This window comes from Phoca vitulina, unplaced genomic scaffold (assembly GCF_004348235.1).
Source record: "Phoca vitulina isolate PV1807 unplaced genomic scaffold, GSC_HSeal_1.0 scaffold11, whole genome shotgun sequence".
In the NCBI taxonomy this organism is placed as follows: domain Eukaryota; kingdom Metazoa; phylum Chordata; class Mammalia; order Carnivora; family Phocidae; genus Phoca; species Phoca vitulina.
In genome coordinates, this window is record NW_022589714.1 from 11302486 (window position 1) to 11321496 (window position 19011).

The 19011-nt window shown below is 38.5% G+C and overlaps 1 protein-coding gene across 5 annotated transcripts in view; it reads left to right on the top strand.

Annotated features, from left to right (window-relative positions):
- Positions 1–6215: 6215 nt before the first annotated feature.
- Positions 6216–19011, top strand: part of HMGN3 (high mobility group nucleosomal binding domain 3) — a 31010-nt gene continuing 18214 nt past the window's right edge. For 4 of the 5 annotated variants that reach the window (XM_032409403.1, XM_032409404.1, XM_032409405.1 and 1 more), the window contains exon 1: positions 6216–6617. In XM_032409403.1, coding sequence (XP_032265294.1) covers positions 6375–6617 — 243 coding nt within the window. In that variant the 5' untranslated portion in view covers positions 6216–6374. The remainder of the gene's footprint in view (positions 6618–19011) is intronic. The other variant, XM_032409407.1, reaches the window with a different exon arrangement.

The following is a 19011-nucleotide window of genomic DNA, read 5'->3' on the forward strand; positions in this document are numbered from 1 at the left end:
ACACTAAACATTCATAATCAGGCCCTTAGGGATTCAGGAAAAGTTAAAATTTTTCTGTGTTCTATTTTATAATCTATGGGGGAATATAATATACTTTCTTTTTTTCTGTATTAGTAAACATTTATTTTTATTTAGTTTATTTTTTTAATTTAAATTCAATTAATGAACATATAATGTATTATTTGTTTCAGGGTACAGGTCTGTGATTCATCAGTCTTATATAATACCCAGTGCTCATTACAACACTGATATACTTTCTTCAAACAAAATATGTTAAGTACTATGCTGCAGGCACATGCGCATTCCTATAGCTTATTGTCTCCAATTTTCACACCAATTCTATGAGGTGGTGTATTCGTTAGGGATTATATTCAGCTGCACGTCACAGACACTCACCTACCATGGCTTAATCAAGCAGGTGCTTATTTTCCATGCATAAAAAGTAGTGGAGTGGTACAATCCAGGGCCAGTACAGAGACCTGCAGCCCTGTCTTTCTCTTTCATTCTTGACTTGTTCCGCTCATCCTCTTGGACATAAGATAAGTGTTCTACTTCCAGACATTATTACCAACTTCCGGGATGGAAGAAGGAGAAGAACAAAGGCAGAAGGCAGCTGTGGGGCTGGGTCTGCCCCTGCCTTGTCATAGGTGGTGTTGACACTACGACCTTGTGATGTCTGCACACATCTCATTCACCAAAACAGTGTCACGTAGCAACCTCTCTCTGCTGGGGAAGTGGAGAACTAAAGTTTTTGTTTTGCTTTGGCCAGGTCTAATGTCAAAAATCAGAATTCTGTCAGTAAGACCGAAGACTAGTGTGAATATTGGGTTGGTAACTAGCAGTGTCTGCCTTGGATCAACATCATTATTGTCATTTTACAGCAACAAAAAAAGCGGATGTCAAAGAGGTTAAGTAATGGGATTGCAGCTCAATGACTTGGGATTTGAGTTCAAGCCGAATGTCTCCAAATTCAGGGCTTTTTGATGAGGATTTATTTAAAGAATAGTTAAAACTTCAGAAAAGTTTTGACATATCCTATATATAAAGAGGTAAATTGGATTATTCATAAAGCAAATTTTTAAAAAATTTGTTAAAGGTTGCAAAGACCAGAAGTGGGAGTAGGAATGAGAAAGGGGGGAAGGATGAGATTTTCTGTGGGAATAACACAATTCCATGCCTCAAAAAAAGCAACAACAACTCTGTGTAAAAAGCAGCCTTAAAGATTATGGCACTTTTCAGGCTAGCGTTCCACGGCTGGGTAAAAATGTATTGCCTTGAGAATTAGGACAGTTATTAACCAAGCTAACCTGAAAAATCTTCTCCAGTTGCCATACGGTGTTTTCCAGAATGATTCACTTGACTTTCATTTCCCTAAGCCTGGATTTTGTTTATTTGTTTTCATTGAGGAAAGAACATGGTTCAATCTGCCCTGAAAGGCAGGACCACTGTGCACAGTGACAGGAAAGGGGCTATTGGGTGTTTCTTGCAAGATCCCAAGGATTCTGAGGTTTGAAGAAATGCAGAAGACATTAGAAATGGGTAGCCAAGATCCCCAGCTTCGAAGGCAGGGTGCAGTCCTGTCTGAGAGTGTACTGGCAAAGGCAGTAATCTACAAGAATGTATATGTAACTCCATCTGAGAGATCTGCAACAACCCCTAACAAGTTTCTGGCACTTTGCAGCTTGTGAGTTTTCCCCTAAGGGGATGAGTGGTGTCCTTACTTTGCTGCGTCCTCACCATGAAGCCTCAGGAGTCCCTTCCCTTAACTTTCACCTCCTTGTACACGGCTGGCTCTTGGCACCAGACAAGCTACTAATCTGGCAGAAAGTGATGGCTGGACAAATGTAGCCCAATCCCTGGTTCTAGCTACTGAGCATGGCTAATTCATCCCCAAAGAGTCATTTGGGAGTCACAAAGAGCAAATTAATTACACTCCGATGAGTTTAAGCAGCAGCAATAAGAAGAAGGAGAGGTAAATAACACAGAGATTGAACCTGAAAAGGACTAGGGGTGGGAAAACTGTGTAGAACATACATAGGGTAAAGAATCTGCGCACAGATTAAATTTGATTGAAAGCTGGGAAAAACAACAAGTTGGTTCCTGTTAGAAGATCACAGAATGTCCTGGCCCTCTTGCTGTTAATGCAATTACAAGGTATGCTTGTACAATCACTGAAATAATAAAACATTGAAAGGGTGTGGTTTGTGGAACTTTGAGCAGGTTAGGTTCCCTTTGAGGATGTGGGGCCCGGGAATTTAATCTTGTCAGGGGCTCAAGGAGCTGCCCAGAGCACTGCCAGCGAAGATGGGAGGAGGTGCTATTCTAGGGATCTCAAAGTGTACAGTTTTTAATGACCCTTCATGCTCCTTACAAGTAGAGAAGAGGAGGGAGAAGAATGCAGAGTAAGCATGTAGTGCCAAGCAAAACTGGAACCGAGGACAGATGGAGTAGAAGCATAAGGGGAGGTCCATGGTAGGGAAGTTTCACCCACAGCATTATGCTCCTTCTCTGCAAGTGTGTTAAGTAGGCAGCAGGCTTTTACAGCATTCGAATCTAAGTACTGGCATTCGGCAAATGGTCGTTGAGAACTAAGGCCTAGCCTAAAATTCTCAAATTCTAGTATAAGCGTCATAGGAGAGGGGCGCCTGGGTGGTGCAGTCAGTTAACTGTCCACTCTTGGTTTCGGCTCAGCTCATGATCTCAGGGTCGGGAGATCAAGGCCCAAGTCGGGCTTTGTACCCAGCGCAGAGTCTGCTTGAGATTCTCTCTCCCTCTCCCTCTGCCCCCCCAACTTGTGTGTGCACACTCTCTCTCATAAATACATACATACATACACACATAAAAGAATCATAGGAGGAACTTGTTTGAAGTGCAGACTCCCAGGTCTAGTCATTAAAAATTCTGATTCAATAACTTGGGCTTAGGGTCTAGGTACCTGCATCAGGCAGCTCCTGTGATTTGAGGTTGGTGGCTCTTAGACCTGGTTACTTTGTAAAAACTATAACATGGTCTTTGCAAAAGTTAGCGTTCAGCAAACTAGAGATTTGACTAATAAAAATACGAACAAAATAAAGTATTCCTTTGCCACCTCTTGTCAGTTGTTTTTGATGTTTTGTTATATTCCTGAAATCATTCACCTCTGGAAATCTCTGGCCAATTTGCTGAAGAACAGTTTATTCCAGAATTACAGAGTTATCAGAAGCAACAATAGATAGATTCTAGATATTAATTCTCCAGCAATTTGCCATTAATTAAAGCAATACCCTGCCTGTGCCTGCCTGAAAGAGGGAAGAATGAACAGATCAAGAGGGAGACGATAATTTCCCTTCAAAACTTCGTTTCAAGATTTGAAGATTAAGCACCCTTCTTCAGAAGAAGAAATTGCTGGAACCCCAAAGATCCATAAGATTCATTAGGGCTGTGAAGTAGCTTTACTTCACAGTAATACCTATCCTAAATATACCAATACCTATCCTAAAAATACATTTCAAGTCTCAACCTAGAACACTCACACACGCCTCCACGCACACACGCCCATACATGCCAACTATATACGTACATGTGTGCTGTGTGTTTATGTGGGAATGTATGAAAAATGGAAACATTTTAGAAAACACTACTTACCTTTACCATGTGAAATGCACCCTGATATTTTCCATGCTCTGCCCTTTCTTTTCTTCTCCTTTCTCCTGCTCTCTTCCTTAATGATAGTCATGATACCACCAATGGGTTTGCTCTGCTGTTTTGAAAAATGCTGAGGTAGGTATAAGATTCCAACTGTTTTGACTAGGAAAGAAGGGGAGAGGAATTGGAATTGGAAAAGAAGTTTGTTCACTAATTTTTCTTTCTTTCTTCCTCAGGCAGTAACTCCCTTTATTTGTACACTGTCCATCTTGGCTAAGATAGTCTCCACATCTTGTAGAGAAGACTTTACTGGCTTAGAGGTTGATGTTTCGAAGCAAGTGAAACACTCAGCAGAATATACTGATAAACACATGAGTTTTTACTTCTTACCAGGTTGACCTTGCCGCCTCTCTGTCTTGCATGAGGCATGCTCATTTCTGCTCAGTTGTCTTTATCTCCTAACCTGGAATTCTACCTACCCACTAAATTATTCTCTTTGCCTACTCTTCTTTCCTCCACAGGTCTGTGCTTATTTTCTCAGACCTTAAAGCTACTGAAGCTACAGGGAGAACCCTCTATTCCAGAGTGTTCTCCTCAGGCAGGTGCAATCCACTTCAAAGGAAAGAGGATCAATGCTGTTATTCATTTCAAAACTAATCTGTTATTTTTGTCACTTGTAAATGAACTAAGAGGCTCAAATGACCCAAGGTTCCCACAATCAACTTTCTTTATCCAACTAGCAAATTTCATTTTCATTGCAACTATTTTATTATGTGCAGTAAAAACATTCACAATTTTGTTTGCTGTTGATTGCTTAGCCTTGAAAAATATAAACTAAAGATGCCAAATTGTGAGCCGCTTTTCCTCACAGAGGGAAAAATTCACCCTAGACTACCTTTGTTGTGAAACATTTTGATCTCCATAAAGAAAAAATTTTCGACCCAGATTACAAGTGCTACCCAGCATCCTTCCCACACATATCTTATTAAAAATGCCTTCACTGGCTTTTTTTCTTTTTTAACCACCAAGCATTCTGCAAATGAACTCTTTTCCAAGACAACTCCATTATAAATATTATTTTTATGGTAAAATTATTAACCTCAAAGTTTTTATCCAATTCTCAAGCAAAGAACTGGTTTTATCCGAGTTATTTTGAGCATATTGTGATCCACTGAATGCCTGAAAGCAAGAAATCTACCAAAGACAAATCTGTCAAAAGGACCAATTTGAAAAAGATCTCCTATTGGGGCAATATGAGCATTAAAAAATAGTAATAATGGCAATAGGTTGAAGCATATCAAATATATACAAATCCATCAGTTCCTAAAGATATTACAAAAATAAAATCATTGACCACTTCTGGAGTTTGCTGGGATGTCAATTCATTATTCTGAAAATTAATAAAGAAAAAAGCCACGCATTAAAATTAACTACTTGATCGCTTCTCAGCCTTTTGGCTAAGATCAAGTGTAAAATTAACTACTTGATGACATTTAATGCATATTTGCAGCGTCTGCATGACCAAAGTGAACTTAGCCATGTTTGTGGTGTAAGACTTCAATATATTCTCCTATGATGTGAACTTTTGCCTTCTAATATGATTATGAAACTAAGCTTGCCTGATTTTGCTTTTCCTATAGTTTCTTAAGAATGAAATTATTCATTATGGTCTTTTGTATTTGACTTCTTTCATGTGGCATCTTGTTTTTTGGCATTCGTTCACGTAGGGATATTTTGTTCCTTTTTATTGCTGAGTATTATTCTATTGCATATGGTTACCACAGTTTGCTTACCCATTCACTAGTGCTTTTCCTGTATCTGCTGAAATGATATTTGTTTTTTACTTTATTCTATTAATATAGTGAATTACATTGGTTGGTTTTTAGATGTTAAACCAACTTTGAATTCCTAGGATAAACCTCACTGGTCATGATGTCTTATCCTTTTAAATGTTGTTGGGTTTGATTTACTAAAATTTTGTTCAAGATTTTTGTGTCTATGTTTATAAAGGATATTGGTCCATAGCTCTCTTTTCTTTTGAGATCTTACGCTGGTTTTGTTATCAGGGTAAAACTGATCTGATAAAATAAATTCAGAAGTGTCTCTGCAATGTCAGTTTAATGCCTTGCATAACTTTGAGAAATATTAAATTATGTCTATTTTAAATATATTTATTTAAATATATGTTTCAAATATAATCTGTTCTGACCTTGTTCATTCTTTTTCTAATTTCCATAACAAACATATCCTATTCATCTTCAAGCCTAGCTTGAAGTTGGCTGAATTAGTGAGTGATTTGTAATCACAGATTTTTAGGAAACGAAAGCTAAGTAACTTTTGAGATTATTGTCATTAGATATCTAGAAAGGGAAACTGAGACCCTTAGAAATTGCCACACTCTCCCAGAACAGGGTATCTTCTCACTCTTACAGGTCTCCATCACCTAACATTCATTACAAGCCTTTACGGGGTAGGAAACGTATCAAGTGCCTGCTGTGCATATACTTATACTATATAGTTGATGTGTCCAGCCTTACTCTTTTTCCTGACTATAAAGGCCCACACTGTTCCTACTGACAGGATCCAAATAGGGAGCAGCAAAACGATGAAACTCCAGGACCGTGTGGCTTGGGGGTTACTAGTAGAACTGGGCATGCTCAGTCACCAGGCAGATTTTTTTTCGGTGAAGTGGAAACTACAACAGCGCTTACCGTGTGCGCTGAGGTGGGCGTGCCCTCGTGGAATTTAGAATGTTGCCGCAGCCAATGGGGCCTCGCGGCCGGCTGCCGGGGCTCCTCATTGGAGGAGCGGAGAGGCGAGCGAGTAGAGGGCCCCTGGAGGGAGCCGCGGAGGTGCAGGTCGGAGAGGCCGGGCTACGCCGTGCCCTGCGCGTGAGCAGCTGCGGCGGCGGCATCCAGCGGCGGTGTCTGCAGTTCCAGCCCGTTGCTTTACTTTTTAGCTGCACGAACGTAGTCATTATGCCGAAGAGAAAGGTAAGTCTTACCAAAAAAGATTCAAAGGCCTTCAAATTGTGCTTACAGCAGATCTTGTCATTGCGGTGGATTGCGCGGAATGCGCTTGGTAGTAACTCGGGGTTTGCGATCTCTTTGCTTCTCCACGCTTGTTTTCAGATGCCTGTTGCGGACATTCCTCCTTCCCTCTCTCCCTCCCTCCGTCCTCATCGGTTTCTGACTGTTACTTTCTCTCCAGCGACGCGGCTTCCCTTCTTTTTGAACTCATGCTAGCTGGAATGGTTTCCACCTCGAACAACAAGAAGCAAAAGAGCTTTCCATTCGCCCTTCCAGGAGGGGAGTTTCCTCTTTGAAACTGCCGGGTTGTGATTAGTGTGGAGGGAAAGCAGTGATGGGGGCGGAGGGGGGGGAACAAGTCCATGCATAGGGAGATCGAAAAAAAAAAAAATAAGTCGGGCAGATGTTGGGGTTATTCCCAGGTGGGCCTAGCCCACGGCTGGGCGCGCCGCGTTGGCTCTGAGGCCAAGGGAAGGGAAAGCCATGTTTAAAATAGCACTCACCCCCCTGCTCGCCTCCGCTGCAGACCCGTATGTACCAACTCCCGTGTCAATCAGGGCTGGGGACGGCGCAGGCGGGGCCGGGCGGCCGGGACCTGCCGGCAGTTCGCGGCGGGAGCGGCGGAGTTAGCCACGCGCAGGACTGGACAGCGCCGGTGGCGCCCACTGTGGCTTGCCGAGGAATGGGGCCACCGGGTCCACTCCGGCGACCCAAGCCCACACTCAGTCGGGAAAGGCGGGGTGCGCGTGCTCCCGCGCCCCTCGGTACTCACAAGGAACTGGGGACATTTTCGGCCCAGCTTCAGCTCCTTGAGGACTATTACGTCCCCTTCCGCGCGGGCCCGGGACACGAAGTATCTAGCACCGCGTGGCATGTTTCCCTCGGGGTCATTGTCCCGGGGAGGGAAGGGAAGGCTTTCCTTCACCCAGAGAAAACCGGTGTGTGGCGGCTGTAACCTAAGAAAATGTTTTGCACCCTCCCACTGCCTGCCAGGAGTGTAAATCAGTGTGTCTTAAATTTGAGGCAAAATTACAAATAATATCCTGCTTTATCAGTTAAAGACTGTGGCCTGATTTGCGTCAGTGAATGCATTATTTTATAAAAATAGAGAAGCTTTTGCTTTCTTCCCCGCCATTACTAAGAATTGGATGGGAACTTGTCTCCTACACTTTTTAAAAAACACAACAAAAGTTTGTTGTGTTTTTTTTTTCTTAATCTTAGAGTTTATTGTGCACATACTGTGTGCTTCATACTGTGGGAAGAGTTTGACTTGTATTATTTTATTTACTCCTCAGTACATCTTGAGAGGTGTTAATGCCATTGAACTAGGGTTTGAATACCTGAGTTCCCCAACGTTTCACCAACCAATAGCTAGTACCAAAGATTTAGTGGTGGGCGGGTCAAGTCGAATTTAGGAAATGCAAAGAGATTAGGAACCTGAGAAGATGGATGGCAGATTAAGAGTACTAATACTTGAGATTAATTATTTAAATTTGTTTATGAAAATATTGCTTTCCAGGCCTGTTTTACTAGAACTAGGGTATTTAAAATGATACCACCATTTTCAACATTTATCTGAGGTTTAATGACTGCGTTGGGAATTCTAGTAGAGTCAAAAGAACCAATCATCAAGAGATGAGTTATGGAGTGAATTCGTGCCATCCCTTTTCCTGAGAATTATCAGCAAATTTAAATGAACAGTAACTTAGATGTGCACAAACCCATTATTAGACCCTGATGTGCTGGAGTCCTTGTTGTTATTGAAGGGCCAGAGTTGGTGAAACCATTACTCTTACTTGCTCTCATTGTCCATCTCTCTTAAGGAAACAGAGGGGAAGGAAAGAACAGTACTGGCTTTTGGTTATTTTATTTCTCTGGAAGGCAGGGAGTTCCTGTGAAGAAGCTAGCCAGGCATCCTGGGACTAGGGGCAGACTTGCATAAAAGCGCTTGAATGTCATCCCTCAGGACATCAGCATGTTCTTCAGAGATGGAAACCTGTCCTTGATTAATAGGAAGGCTTTTCATTTATACCTGGAGCCCAAAGTTGATATCTGGACAGAAGCAGCCACAAATTTAACATAGTTACCACGCCATCCCATCTATCAGTCACACCTTAGAGCTGCCTCATGGAATCCTGGAGGCCACTGGAGCTTACTGGTAAAGCCTGCCTAGATGCAAAGAAAAGACCTGAAGACAATCTGTGCCTAGCACTTCGAGAGCTATAAAGCTGGGGCACCTGCTAAAACATTTATATACTACTCCACGTTATTTTTCTTGACTAAAGGACTGCCTGTTTTACATTAAAATAAATTTTTTAAAAGTGCCCCCGCAATACTTTTTTGCCATCTTGGCCCCCTTTTTTCAACTTTTTCCAGAAATCAAGAAAAGTTATTTAATAAACACCTGTTTAGGCTGTTCTGCAGAGTAAGATCTGGAATCCTAGCACTGCTTTAATGTCATGGGGATACATAGTTCACTCTCATGGAGCTTATATTCAATTCACTGAAGATGATAAGAGTAGCAGGCACAAAGCACTTGAGTAACATTAAGACTATATATATATATATATATATATATATGTGGAATATACATATATATACACAGAATATACATATATATATATATATATATATATATTCCAGAATATACAGTTTAGGTATAGATTCTAAATGCTGTAGGACTGATAGGAAAAGAAGGTTGAATGTGGGTGGATCTTGCAAGTGTAGGTAGGACTCAAATAGATGCAGAGAAAAACAGAGTCATTTTCTGTTATCAGGCATTTGAATGCCTCTTCTGATTGTATCTTAATATAAGCAGGCCTCAGTTAAACAACTTAAAGGCCATAATACCCACATTAATATAAAACGTTCTTTTATTTTCTTAATCATATCTTTGTTTTATCTCTATCTTTGTGTATGATAATTATATTAAACCAAATGGTTTTTTTTAAAACTGTAGTAGAATTTTTTGAAGCAATATGCACTCAACAGTAAGGAGTTCTTTAGTTAACATTAGATCTCTTTCTGAGTTTGCTAAATTTGAAAAAAGTTCAGTTTCCAGTATTTATTACCTAATGGGTGATGGGCCACCCACCACTTTTTACTAGTGAGTGGGATAGCAGGGAAAATGATAATATGCATGAATGCAGGTGGTGCTGAGATCATGAGTGACTGAGTTCTAGACTGTTCTGGTCAGACAGCCATGAATGCCTGCTGTGGTCACATTATTATGTGATGATATGATGTTCTACAAAGGGAGATCAGCCAGTGAGGCCTAGAGTCATGGTCCTGGCATGATTAGCAACAGCAAACACATTTTCACATCTTTTTTTTTTTTTTTTTTTTTTTAATTTTTCCAGTACCTCATCACTGGAACTATTGGAAATGTCTAGTGTATCACATCAGAAATACACTAATGAGGCAATTTTCCATGAATTTGGGGTGTAAACATTAGTGTCTCTTTACACTCAAAGGCTGTCTGCCTCTTTGAAATTTGAAATTAGGTTTTATCTCTTAAAGTGGAGAGGCCTAGTAGTTCTGGGCTGGGCACAAGGGATGCTTAACTAACAATATTCAAGGTTTCTGATTAATGTTTCAGAAGAATATCACATGTCATAACACCAGAGACAGACTCTATAAATGAAAATACAGATGGATGTGACTTCATGACTTCACGACTTCAGTATGACAAAAACCCATTGTTAACAAAACCTAAAAACTTAGGAAAAACTGGGAAAAAGTATTTGTATCACATATCACTGAAAAAAGTTTGCTATTTTAAAAAGATAGAAGTCTCACATGTCCTTATGGAAAAGATGTATATCCTTATAAGAAAATAGCAGACTCAAATAGATGAAGTGTTCAGTTTTGCTAGAGATCAAAGAAATGTATATTATTAAGAATAAGGAGATGTGATTTTTTAAAGCCAATTTGGTAAAAAATATTGGAAGTATCACTGCCAGGTGCTGAATGATACTGACACCCCATAGCAACAATCAAGCAGTGTGGATGGGAGTACAATTTCCCTCTAAAAAAAAAAAAAGGCCTTATTTGAGTATGATCTACTTACCATAATGTCCATTCATCTATTCAAAGTGTGCAAATCAGTAATTTTAAGTAAATTTATAGAGCTATATAACATTACCATAATCCAGTTTTGAGCCATTTCCATCACTCTGAAAAGGTTTCTCGAGTTGTTTGCATCCAGTCTCTGCTCCCATCCCAGTTCCAGGCAACCACTAATCTCCTGACTCTATAGATTTGCCTTTTCTGGAAATTTTACATAAAAGGAATCAAAGAGTACACAGCCTTTTGTGTCTGGTTTCTTTCAGCATAATGTTTTTGAGGTCCATACATGCTGTAGCATGAATCAGTACTACTTTCTTTTCTGTTGCCCAATGATATTCCATCGTTTATCCTTTCACAAATGGATGGACATTTGGATTGTTCTGGTTTTCAGTTATTATGAATAATGATGCCATGAATATTGATCTGTAAGTCTTTCATGGGCATATTTTCATTTTTCTTGGGAAGTTTCCTAACCATAGAACTGGTGGGCGGTATGACAGTCTGTTTTTAACATTTTAAGAAACTTTCAAACTATTTTCCAAAGTACATACCATCAGTGGATGAGGGTTCCCGTGTCTCTACATCTTTGCTCATCCCTGGTATTGTCACTTCTTATGCTTGTAGCCATTCTAATAAATTTAATTTACATTTCCATAATAACTAATGACAAGCATCTTTTCATGTGCTTACTAGCATAATGTATCTCTTAGGTGAAATGTCTATTCAGATATTTTGCCCATATTTTAACTAGGTTTTTAGTCTTACTGAGTTGTTAGAGTTCTGTAAATACTCCAAATACAAGTCCTTTATTAGCTGTATGGTTTGTAGATACTTTCTTCCAGTCTGTGACTTTGTAAAATAATTTGTCTTAATGATGTCTTTTGAAAAACAGAAGTTTTTTTATTTTGATAAAATCCATTTAGTGTCACGTCTAATAAATCTTTGCCTAACCCAGAGTCAAAAATATTTTCTCCTAGAAGTTTTATAGTTTTCACTCTTATATTTAGTTCTGTGATCCACTTTGAGTTAATATTGTATCTAGTGTGAGATAGGGTTTAAATTCACTCTGTCTCATTGGTTTTTTTTGTTTGGTTGGTTGGTTTTTTTGCATGTTGATAGCCAGTTTTCCCAATACCAATTGTTGAAAAGACCATCCTTTTCCCACTAAATTGCTTAGGTACCTTTGTGGAAAACCAATTCCATCATAAATGTGAAGGTTTCTTTCTGGGTTCTCAGTTATATTCCATTGTCTGTAAGTCTGCCCTTATGTCAGTACCACATTGTCATGATTATTATGGTTTTTAGTAAGATCTGAATTCTGGTAGTATCAGTCCTCTACTTTGTTCTTCTTTTTTAAAATTCTTTTGTCTATTATGTTCTTTGCAATTCCATATAAATTTTAGAATCAGCTTATAAACTTCTACAAAAACACCTCCCATAATTTTAATAGGGATTGAATTGAATCTATAAATCAATTTAGGATGAATAACCTTCTTAACCATATTGAGTTTTCTAGTATGAATATGAAAGGGCCTAACTACATGTAGTATGCTATCCATAAATGCTTGCTGAGTTTAATTGAGTTAATACTGATATGGTACCTATGTTTGAGTAAAGGCTCCAAAATGACAGGCTTGTACATTTTATTCATTGATTCACTTATTTCATGTTAAATAAACATTTATTGAGCATCACCTTTATGCAAAGCACCATCATGTTGGGAAAATATGTGAATTGGGTTTTTTCCCAACCCCCTTTGAAGTGAATAAGTAAATGCCCTCATTTTTAAGGATCTTTTAGTCTGATAGGGTAGGTAATAGACATATGTAAGTACTTATAATTCATGGCAAAAAATGATAATGAGCCACAAGAAAGGCTATGAGAGTTCAAAGGCTTAGCCAGACCACATGTCCGAAGAAAAAACACTGACAAGAAGTTGTTTGGTTAAAAGGGCTGGAGGTTATAGCCTTTTTTTTTTTTTTTAATCTCAGGAGGATCAGTGCTAGTTTGTTATTAAAGGTGATCTGTCATTGGTCTTTTCTGTGAAGTCTTGCTTTCTTTGAAGTATAAGGAAGTTAAATTCAAGCCTGTTAGCAGTTGAGATTACATTGTGTGCAGTAACTGCCCTCCCTCATTAGTAAAGATTAAGTGACTTCATGGCCTTTATGCCTTTCTTTTAACCACCGTCTTGTATTTTAAAGGTGGTTGTCTGACAAGCACCATGTTTCTAAATTAGCATACGTTATTTAATTACCTAATTTGGAATTAATTTCGTAATCGTCCTAATTTGACTTGACCATGAGTTGGTTCTGATGGTTCTAATATCCCATGCCCCTAGTGCAGGTAGTAGAACTATTTGTTGAACAAGTGCACGAGTGAATCATTTTCAAGGGAAGAAAGGAGTAAGTTGAATTATTTCATATACATGGTGAGGAGGTAGCCTGGTATGGTTCTGACATGTACTGTTTACTAGCTGTATGATTTAGGGGACATTGCTTAACTCCTTCCTAAACTTTGAAATTCCTAATTCTCTAAGACTCAGTTTTCTTGTCTGTAAAACAGGGATACAAATATGTTCTACCTCATTGGGTTGTTGGGGGAATTAAATGAGATGGTGAATGCAAAGTACTTAGCGTAACACCTGGTGTGTGTAAAACAGTCAATGGATGTTCATTATTGCAAAAATGATATTTTCAATTATTCAGAGAACTGCAGTGAAATAGGCTTATGATAAGCCCCATGCTTCCATATTGTAGGAGGACAAATGGCACACACAGTGGCTGGAGAGCAGGTAGATCTCACCCTGCATGTTTAATTAACTGCAGTTCTAGAAGTAGATGTTCAACACACAGATAACAAATGCAGTGTTTTTGAAGGAACATAAGCTTTAACCTGGTGCATTTTTACATGGTTGGTTTTTCTCAAAGAAAAAAATATGTTTAAAAGTATCTCCATATAACATTAAAATTCCCTTGGCAAATCAGTTATCAAGTGATCCTCTTTTCCTGTATTTTCCACCTAAAACACTGCTTTGTTTACACCAAAGTTAAATATATTCCACTTTCCTGCAGGGTACAATTTGGAAATGGTGACTGAAATAAAAACCATTTTAGCTGTCTGCTTTCACAGTACCTAGTAAGTATGTTGAAATATGATAGTCTCCTGAGTAATTTAGAAATCAGTGTTGAAGATAACAAACCAAATCAAAATGTTGAATTCCTTTTTCACTGGCTGCTTATTTTTTGCCCATTTCACTGTCTTCTTAGAAGAGTTCAGTCACATCAAGTATTGGTTCCTTGCGTCCTGTATTATTATATCTTGTGGACACATCCAGAAAACAGGGCCATTTAGACGTGCCAAAGGCAAATACATATTTGATCACACATAAAGTAAATGATACACATATTCAGAAGTAGGGAAACAGGAAAAACGGTTTTAAATTTCAAAATTGGTTGCAAAATTTAATACTTTAAGGGAAACCTATCAGTAACGACATACAAATATATTTATTACTATTAAAATTTAAATAGCTACCATTTATTGAATGCCTGGATGTACCAGACCTTAGGTATTATATGCTTTGTATTCATTAGGCATCTTATTTTAAACCAAAGTATGTGAAGCTATTAGGAACAAACATATAGGGGAACTATTATGGTGTAATTTCATATTATTTCATGTTTTTTTCTCATAACAGTTATATGAGGCAATTCTCATCTCACAGATACGATAATGACAGCCACGATAAATAACATTTAGATGGCTTCCTATAACTCAGGCACTGTCTGAGCACTTTGCATTAATGAACGAAATCCTCCCAACCACCCAGTAAGGTATATGTACTCTTCAAACTGCCATCTTAAAGAAGGCCCCAGTGATAAGAAATGGCCCAGCTGGGACTGCAGTCCTGGCAGTCTGGCTCCAGAGCCTGTGGTTTTAACTGCCGAGCCCTACGGCCTTTCTCATACACACAAGAGAATATTAGGATTTAGTAAGATGAAGGAATTCCCCGCAGGTCACGTAGCGAGGAGGTAATAGAACCAGGAATTCTAAGCCAACCTCTTTTACCCAAGAATTTTGCTCTTAACTATTATACCACAGTACTTCCCATAAATGTTTATTTCTGAGAACCTCATGTATTTTTACTTAAACTAAAATGCTCAGTGAATGAAACAAGGAAGAATCAAGAGTTATATAAATACGCGAGTGTTCATTTGATTAAATGTTGTCTTTATTAAGACCTAGGCTGATGCCTTTTTTTCTAGGTTCCAGTCCAGCTTACCCAAGTCATCACTCTCTGTGATCATGCCCTAAGGTTGGTGTCAGGGTCCAGGCATCTGCTCCATTGGAGAGGCACATTGCCATGAAGCCTTCTGGGTATTTCAGTTAACTAATGGATCTTAGGGTCATATGCAAAATACGTATATGCACAATGTCCTCATATTGGTATCTTTGAGTATCGAGAGTCTAAGACTCAATTGTTTTCTCCAGTTACCATAAACTGCTGTATTTACTATTTCCAAGATATATTGTCTTCATTAATTTGTTCTATATGGAATAACAGGGATACTCCCCTGTGATCAGAAACACATAAGTACCCTGGCATAGTATATAATATATTGAGATGTTGTAATGTAAATATTATGTTACCGTTACTTAGTCATTGGATTTAAAAAAATGAGCAGGTGCTTTTGTTTTTAGAACTCTTCAAATAAGAATAAGAATAAAAGCTTTATAGTTTAGAAAACCTTTTGGACCTAGGACTGAATTTATTTCAGGTTCTGGATTACCAAGATTAATGTTTAATTACAAAAGTTATTTTTAAGAGGTATACTGTAAGGTGATTTTATTTTAAAATTATATTTTGATTATTCTGACCCCATGCAAAGATAAATACGAAGTCTACCCTGAGAGGTGTTGGGTTTCTTATTTATTTTTATTTTCTCTCTTTCTTTTTTTTCTTTTTGGGTATAAGCTGTGTTTTTTTTACAATACTGGACAGAACTAGTTAAATTCTACTTTGTGGGAAGTCATGAGTATTAAGCATGGTGTATGTGGGAGATAAACATACCAAAGATTTGAGGTGATCAAAATGTGAAGTTTGAAGACTCCTTCTGAAGTTCTATATGTGTTCCATAGAATACATTTTTTTAAAACTATATTCTTTCTACTTCTCATTGCTTTCCTTTACCTCCTCTTAATTACAATTTTTAATTTTTTTATCCCCCTTTTTGTGGTCACATGTCAATCACATCAGACCTCGCTGAATATCAGTTTTGCAAAAATGCAGGGAACATCGTAACTGTGTTTACCATTTGCTAGAAATTAATTCATATCTGGGCAAATAGGAAAACAGAGTAACCATCTGGAAAGATCCCTGGTATAAAAGTTGGAAAACTTGGATCTAGTGTGGACTCCACCTCCTCTTTACCAGGGGAAAGTCACCTGACCTCTTTGAACTTTTATTCTTTGTCTGTAAAATGGGAATGTTAATTAAGGTCACCCATGTATATTCCTATGCTGTTGAGAAGACCAAATACAAGTAAAAGTCATTGAAAAATGTCAAGCGCTATAAAAACTAATAGAAATGATTTGGTGTTTTGTCTTTAGTTTTAATAGTAAGGTGAAAATACTTTTATCTATGTGACCATTCAGAAATCCAGAATGGTACTTTTTGTGCATCTCAACGTAGAGTATTTTTAATGGGGAATTGTTTATTATTCCAAGAGGCTCACCAATAAGGGGGGATAGGAAACATTCCACTGCATATTATATGCTCTTCCACTTGATCTACATATTAAAATATTTCCCAATCTGGAAACCTTTTGCTCTTCTAGCATCCTAGATGTGCAGCCAATTTTGAAATTCAGAAAACTAACACAAACCACTCTGAGAGGTGTAGTGCTTAAGAGAATGAACTGTGAGCCAGCCTACCTGGCTCTGAATCCTAGGTCTCCCCTTACCGGCAAGATTACCAGCTAGGTAATCTTGAGCAAATTACTTAACCTCTCTGGTCTCAATTCCTCATTTATAAAACGGACATGATGCTACTTTACCAACTTCGCAGGATTGTGGTGAGGATTAAAACATTTACATCATTGCCTTGCACGTAAGTGCAATATATACATTATTTATTATTATTATTATTATTATTTAGGATCCATTGTTTTGTCCTTTTCCAAGACCCCAGTACCTATAGGCATCCCTATAATATACACAGTGACACTTCTGTAGTGTGATTAATAAGTACACGAGCAGCTAAGTAAGTCAGGAAAATGAGATCTTCAGGCCCATCATCTTTCAGTTGTACTTATGAAGAAACTCGGGCAGAGGGAAGTGAGATGTGAGCCAGACCGGAATTCAGGCTTCTGACTTCAGCCAGGTGCTTTCCCATCTGTACAAAACCACTCACATGAAAAACGTAACTCAGGTGGAAGAGGCAATTCAGACCAAAGAGATGTGTGAAATGTTTAACGTTTATTTCATATTAAAGATAAACTTCCATTATTGCATTATATATATTTACGCTAATAAAATTTCACCAAACATCCTAGAACATGGCTTTGTCTTTTACTTTTTGTTACCTTTTATACCTGAATACAATGTGAGATATTTTCCCTAAAGGTATCCCTCAGAAAAAAAAGGTAGTTTCTATTTATTTCAGTTCATCCAGTCTTTTACAACACCGTTTTTAACTCAATTACTTTTATCTCTAACAACAAAATAACATTGTGGGAAGACATACTAGCCTGACGTGACCTCAGTAAATGAATTTGGGTTTATAGAAGTTGATGAAATTAATAGACATAAGCAAGGAAGGAGGTAGCAGAGGAATTTAACATTAGTTTGATTATTAACCCTCTTAACGTGATCTCTCAATTCTAAGTACTGGGTTTTTAAAGATTATTTTAAAAAGTTATGCAGTATTGGAGGATCCCAAACAGACCTACAGAATGAATGAAAAACAACCATGCTAATGTTAAATAATGATCCAGGTGGCTTAAATAAAAATTTAAATGTGTCTGTTTCATGTGTCCGTTTCATGTGTCATGGAATATTTGAATTTAAGAGAACTACCTGTTATTTAGAAAACCTCAAGAATTTCATGGGTAGGGGTGCCTGGCTGGCTCAGTCGTTAAGTGTCTGCCTTCAGCCCAGGTCATGATCCCAGTGTCCTGGATCGAGCCCTGCATTGGGCTCCCTGCTCCGAGGGAAGCCTGCTTCTCCCTCTCCCATTCCCACTGCTTGTGTTCCCTCTCTCGCTGTGTTTCTCTCTGTCAAATAAATAAATAAAATCTTAAAAAAAAAGAATTTCATGGGTAGTGCCCCCATTTGGGGGGAAATTAACACTGTGTTAATCAAATAGTTGAATTATATATTCATTTTAGCAGAAGAGCAGCAGAGTTCGTTTTATGCACATTTCTCTGGGTGGGTTATTTGGATATTTCCTCTGCTAACCAGCTCACTCTTAGACTGCTCCTTTTCTCCAGCCTTGGGTTTGTAACAGAAAATGTAAATTAATTTTTAAAGAAATTTTAAATAATAATGAAGAGGCTTAAAAAAATATTGGCGAGCAAGTTAGAGAAGAATCACCTCAAAGTAATACATTCCCCAGGTTAAAAGAAATAATTATTGGTTTATGTGCATTGTTATATCTGCTCCCAGCTTTCCCACATTAGCATGGACAACCCAGGAGTTGAGACTGGATTTGTTCTATGGCTGCTGGAAAATGGTTACTTGAATTTCATACGTACTCTAGGCTCTCAAGTAATTCACTTAACTTACAAAGCAATATCCCTTGTCACTTAAAATCTTAGAAGAAAATCTCTAAGGGCTGACACTTAACCAATAAAGAATTTTTGGATCTTTAATATAAGGCCCTGCACTTGTTGCAAGAAGCCTGAGCCTTCCCCTTTCTTGTCTTGTGTGGCTTAGAACGATGGCGCAAGCCAGGTACTAGCCTTACACGCCCCAGCTGTCGGCCACACAGTCAGTGTCTTTCTCCGCACTGATAATCCACAGGCTCATGCCCTTTGAATTGTTCCCAAGCAACTCTTGAAGGGTATAAGGACTTTCCCATCCTCTCTGATATCTTCCTGAGTTTGGAGGGAGAAAATCTGGTGTAACACCACCACTACCCTGGTGCCCCTCTATCTGGTGGTAACTGCTCTTTACTGGAAGACAATCAGGCAGTTTTTCCTGTTGATTCCTTATGGATCATCTGTGGAATAAAAATTCCAAGTTTCTTTTCTTGGTTTCCTGATAAGGACTGCTGGTTTGTTTAGTCTTC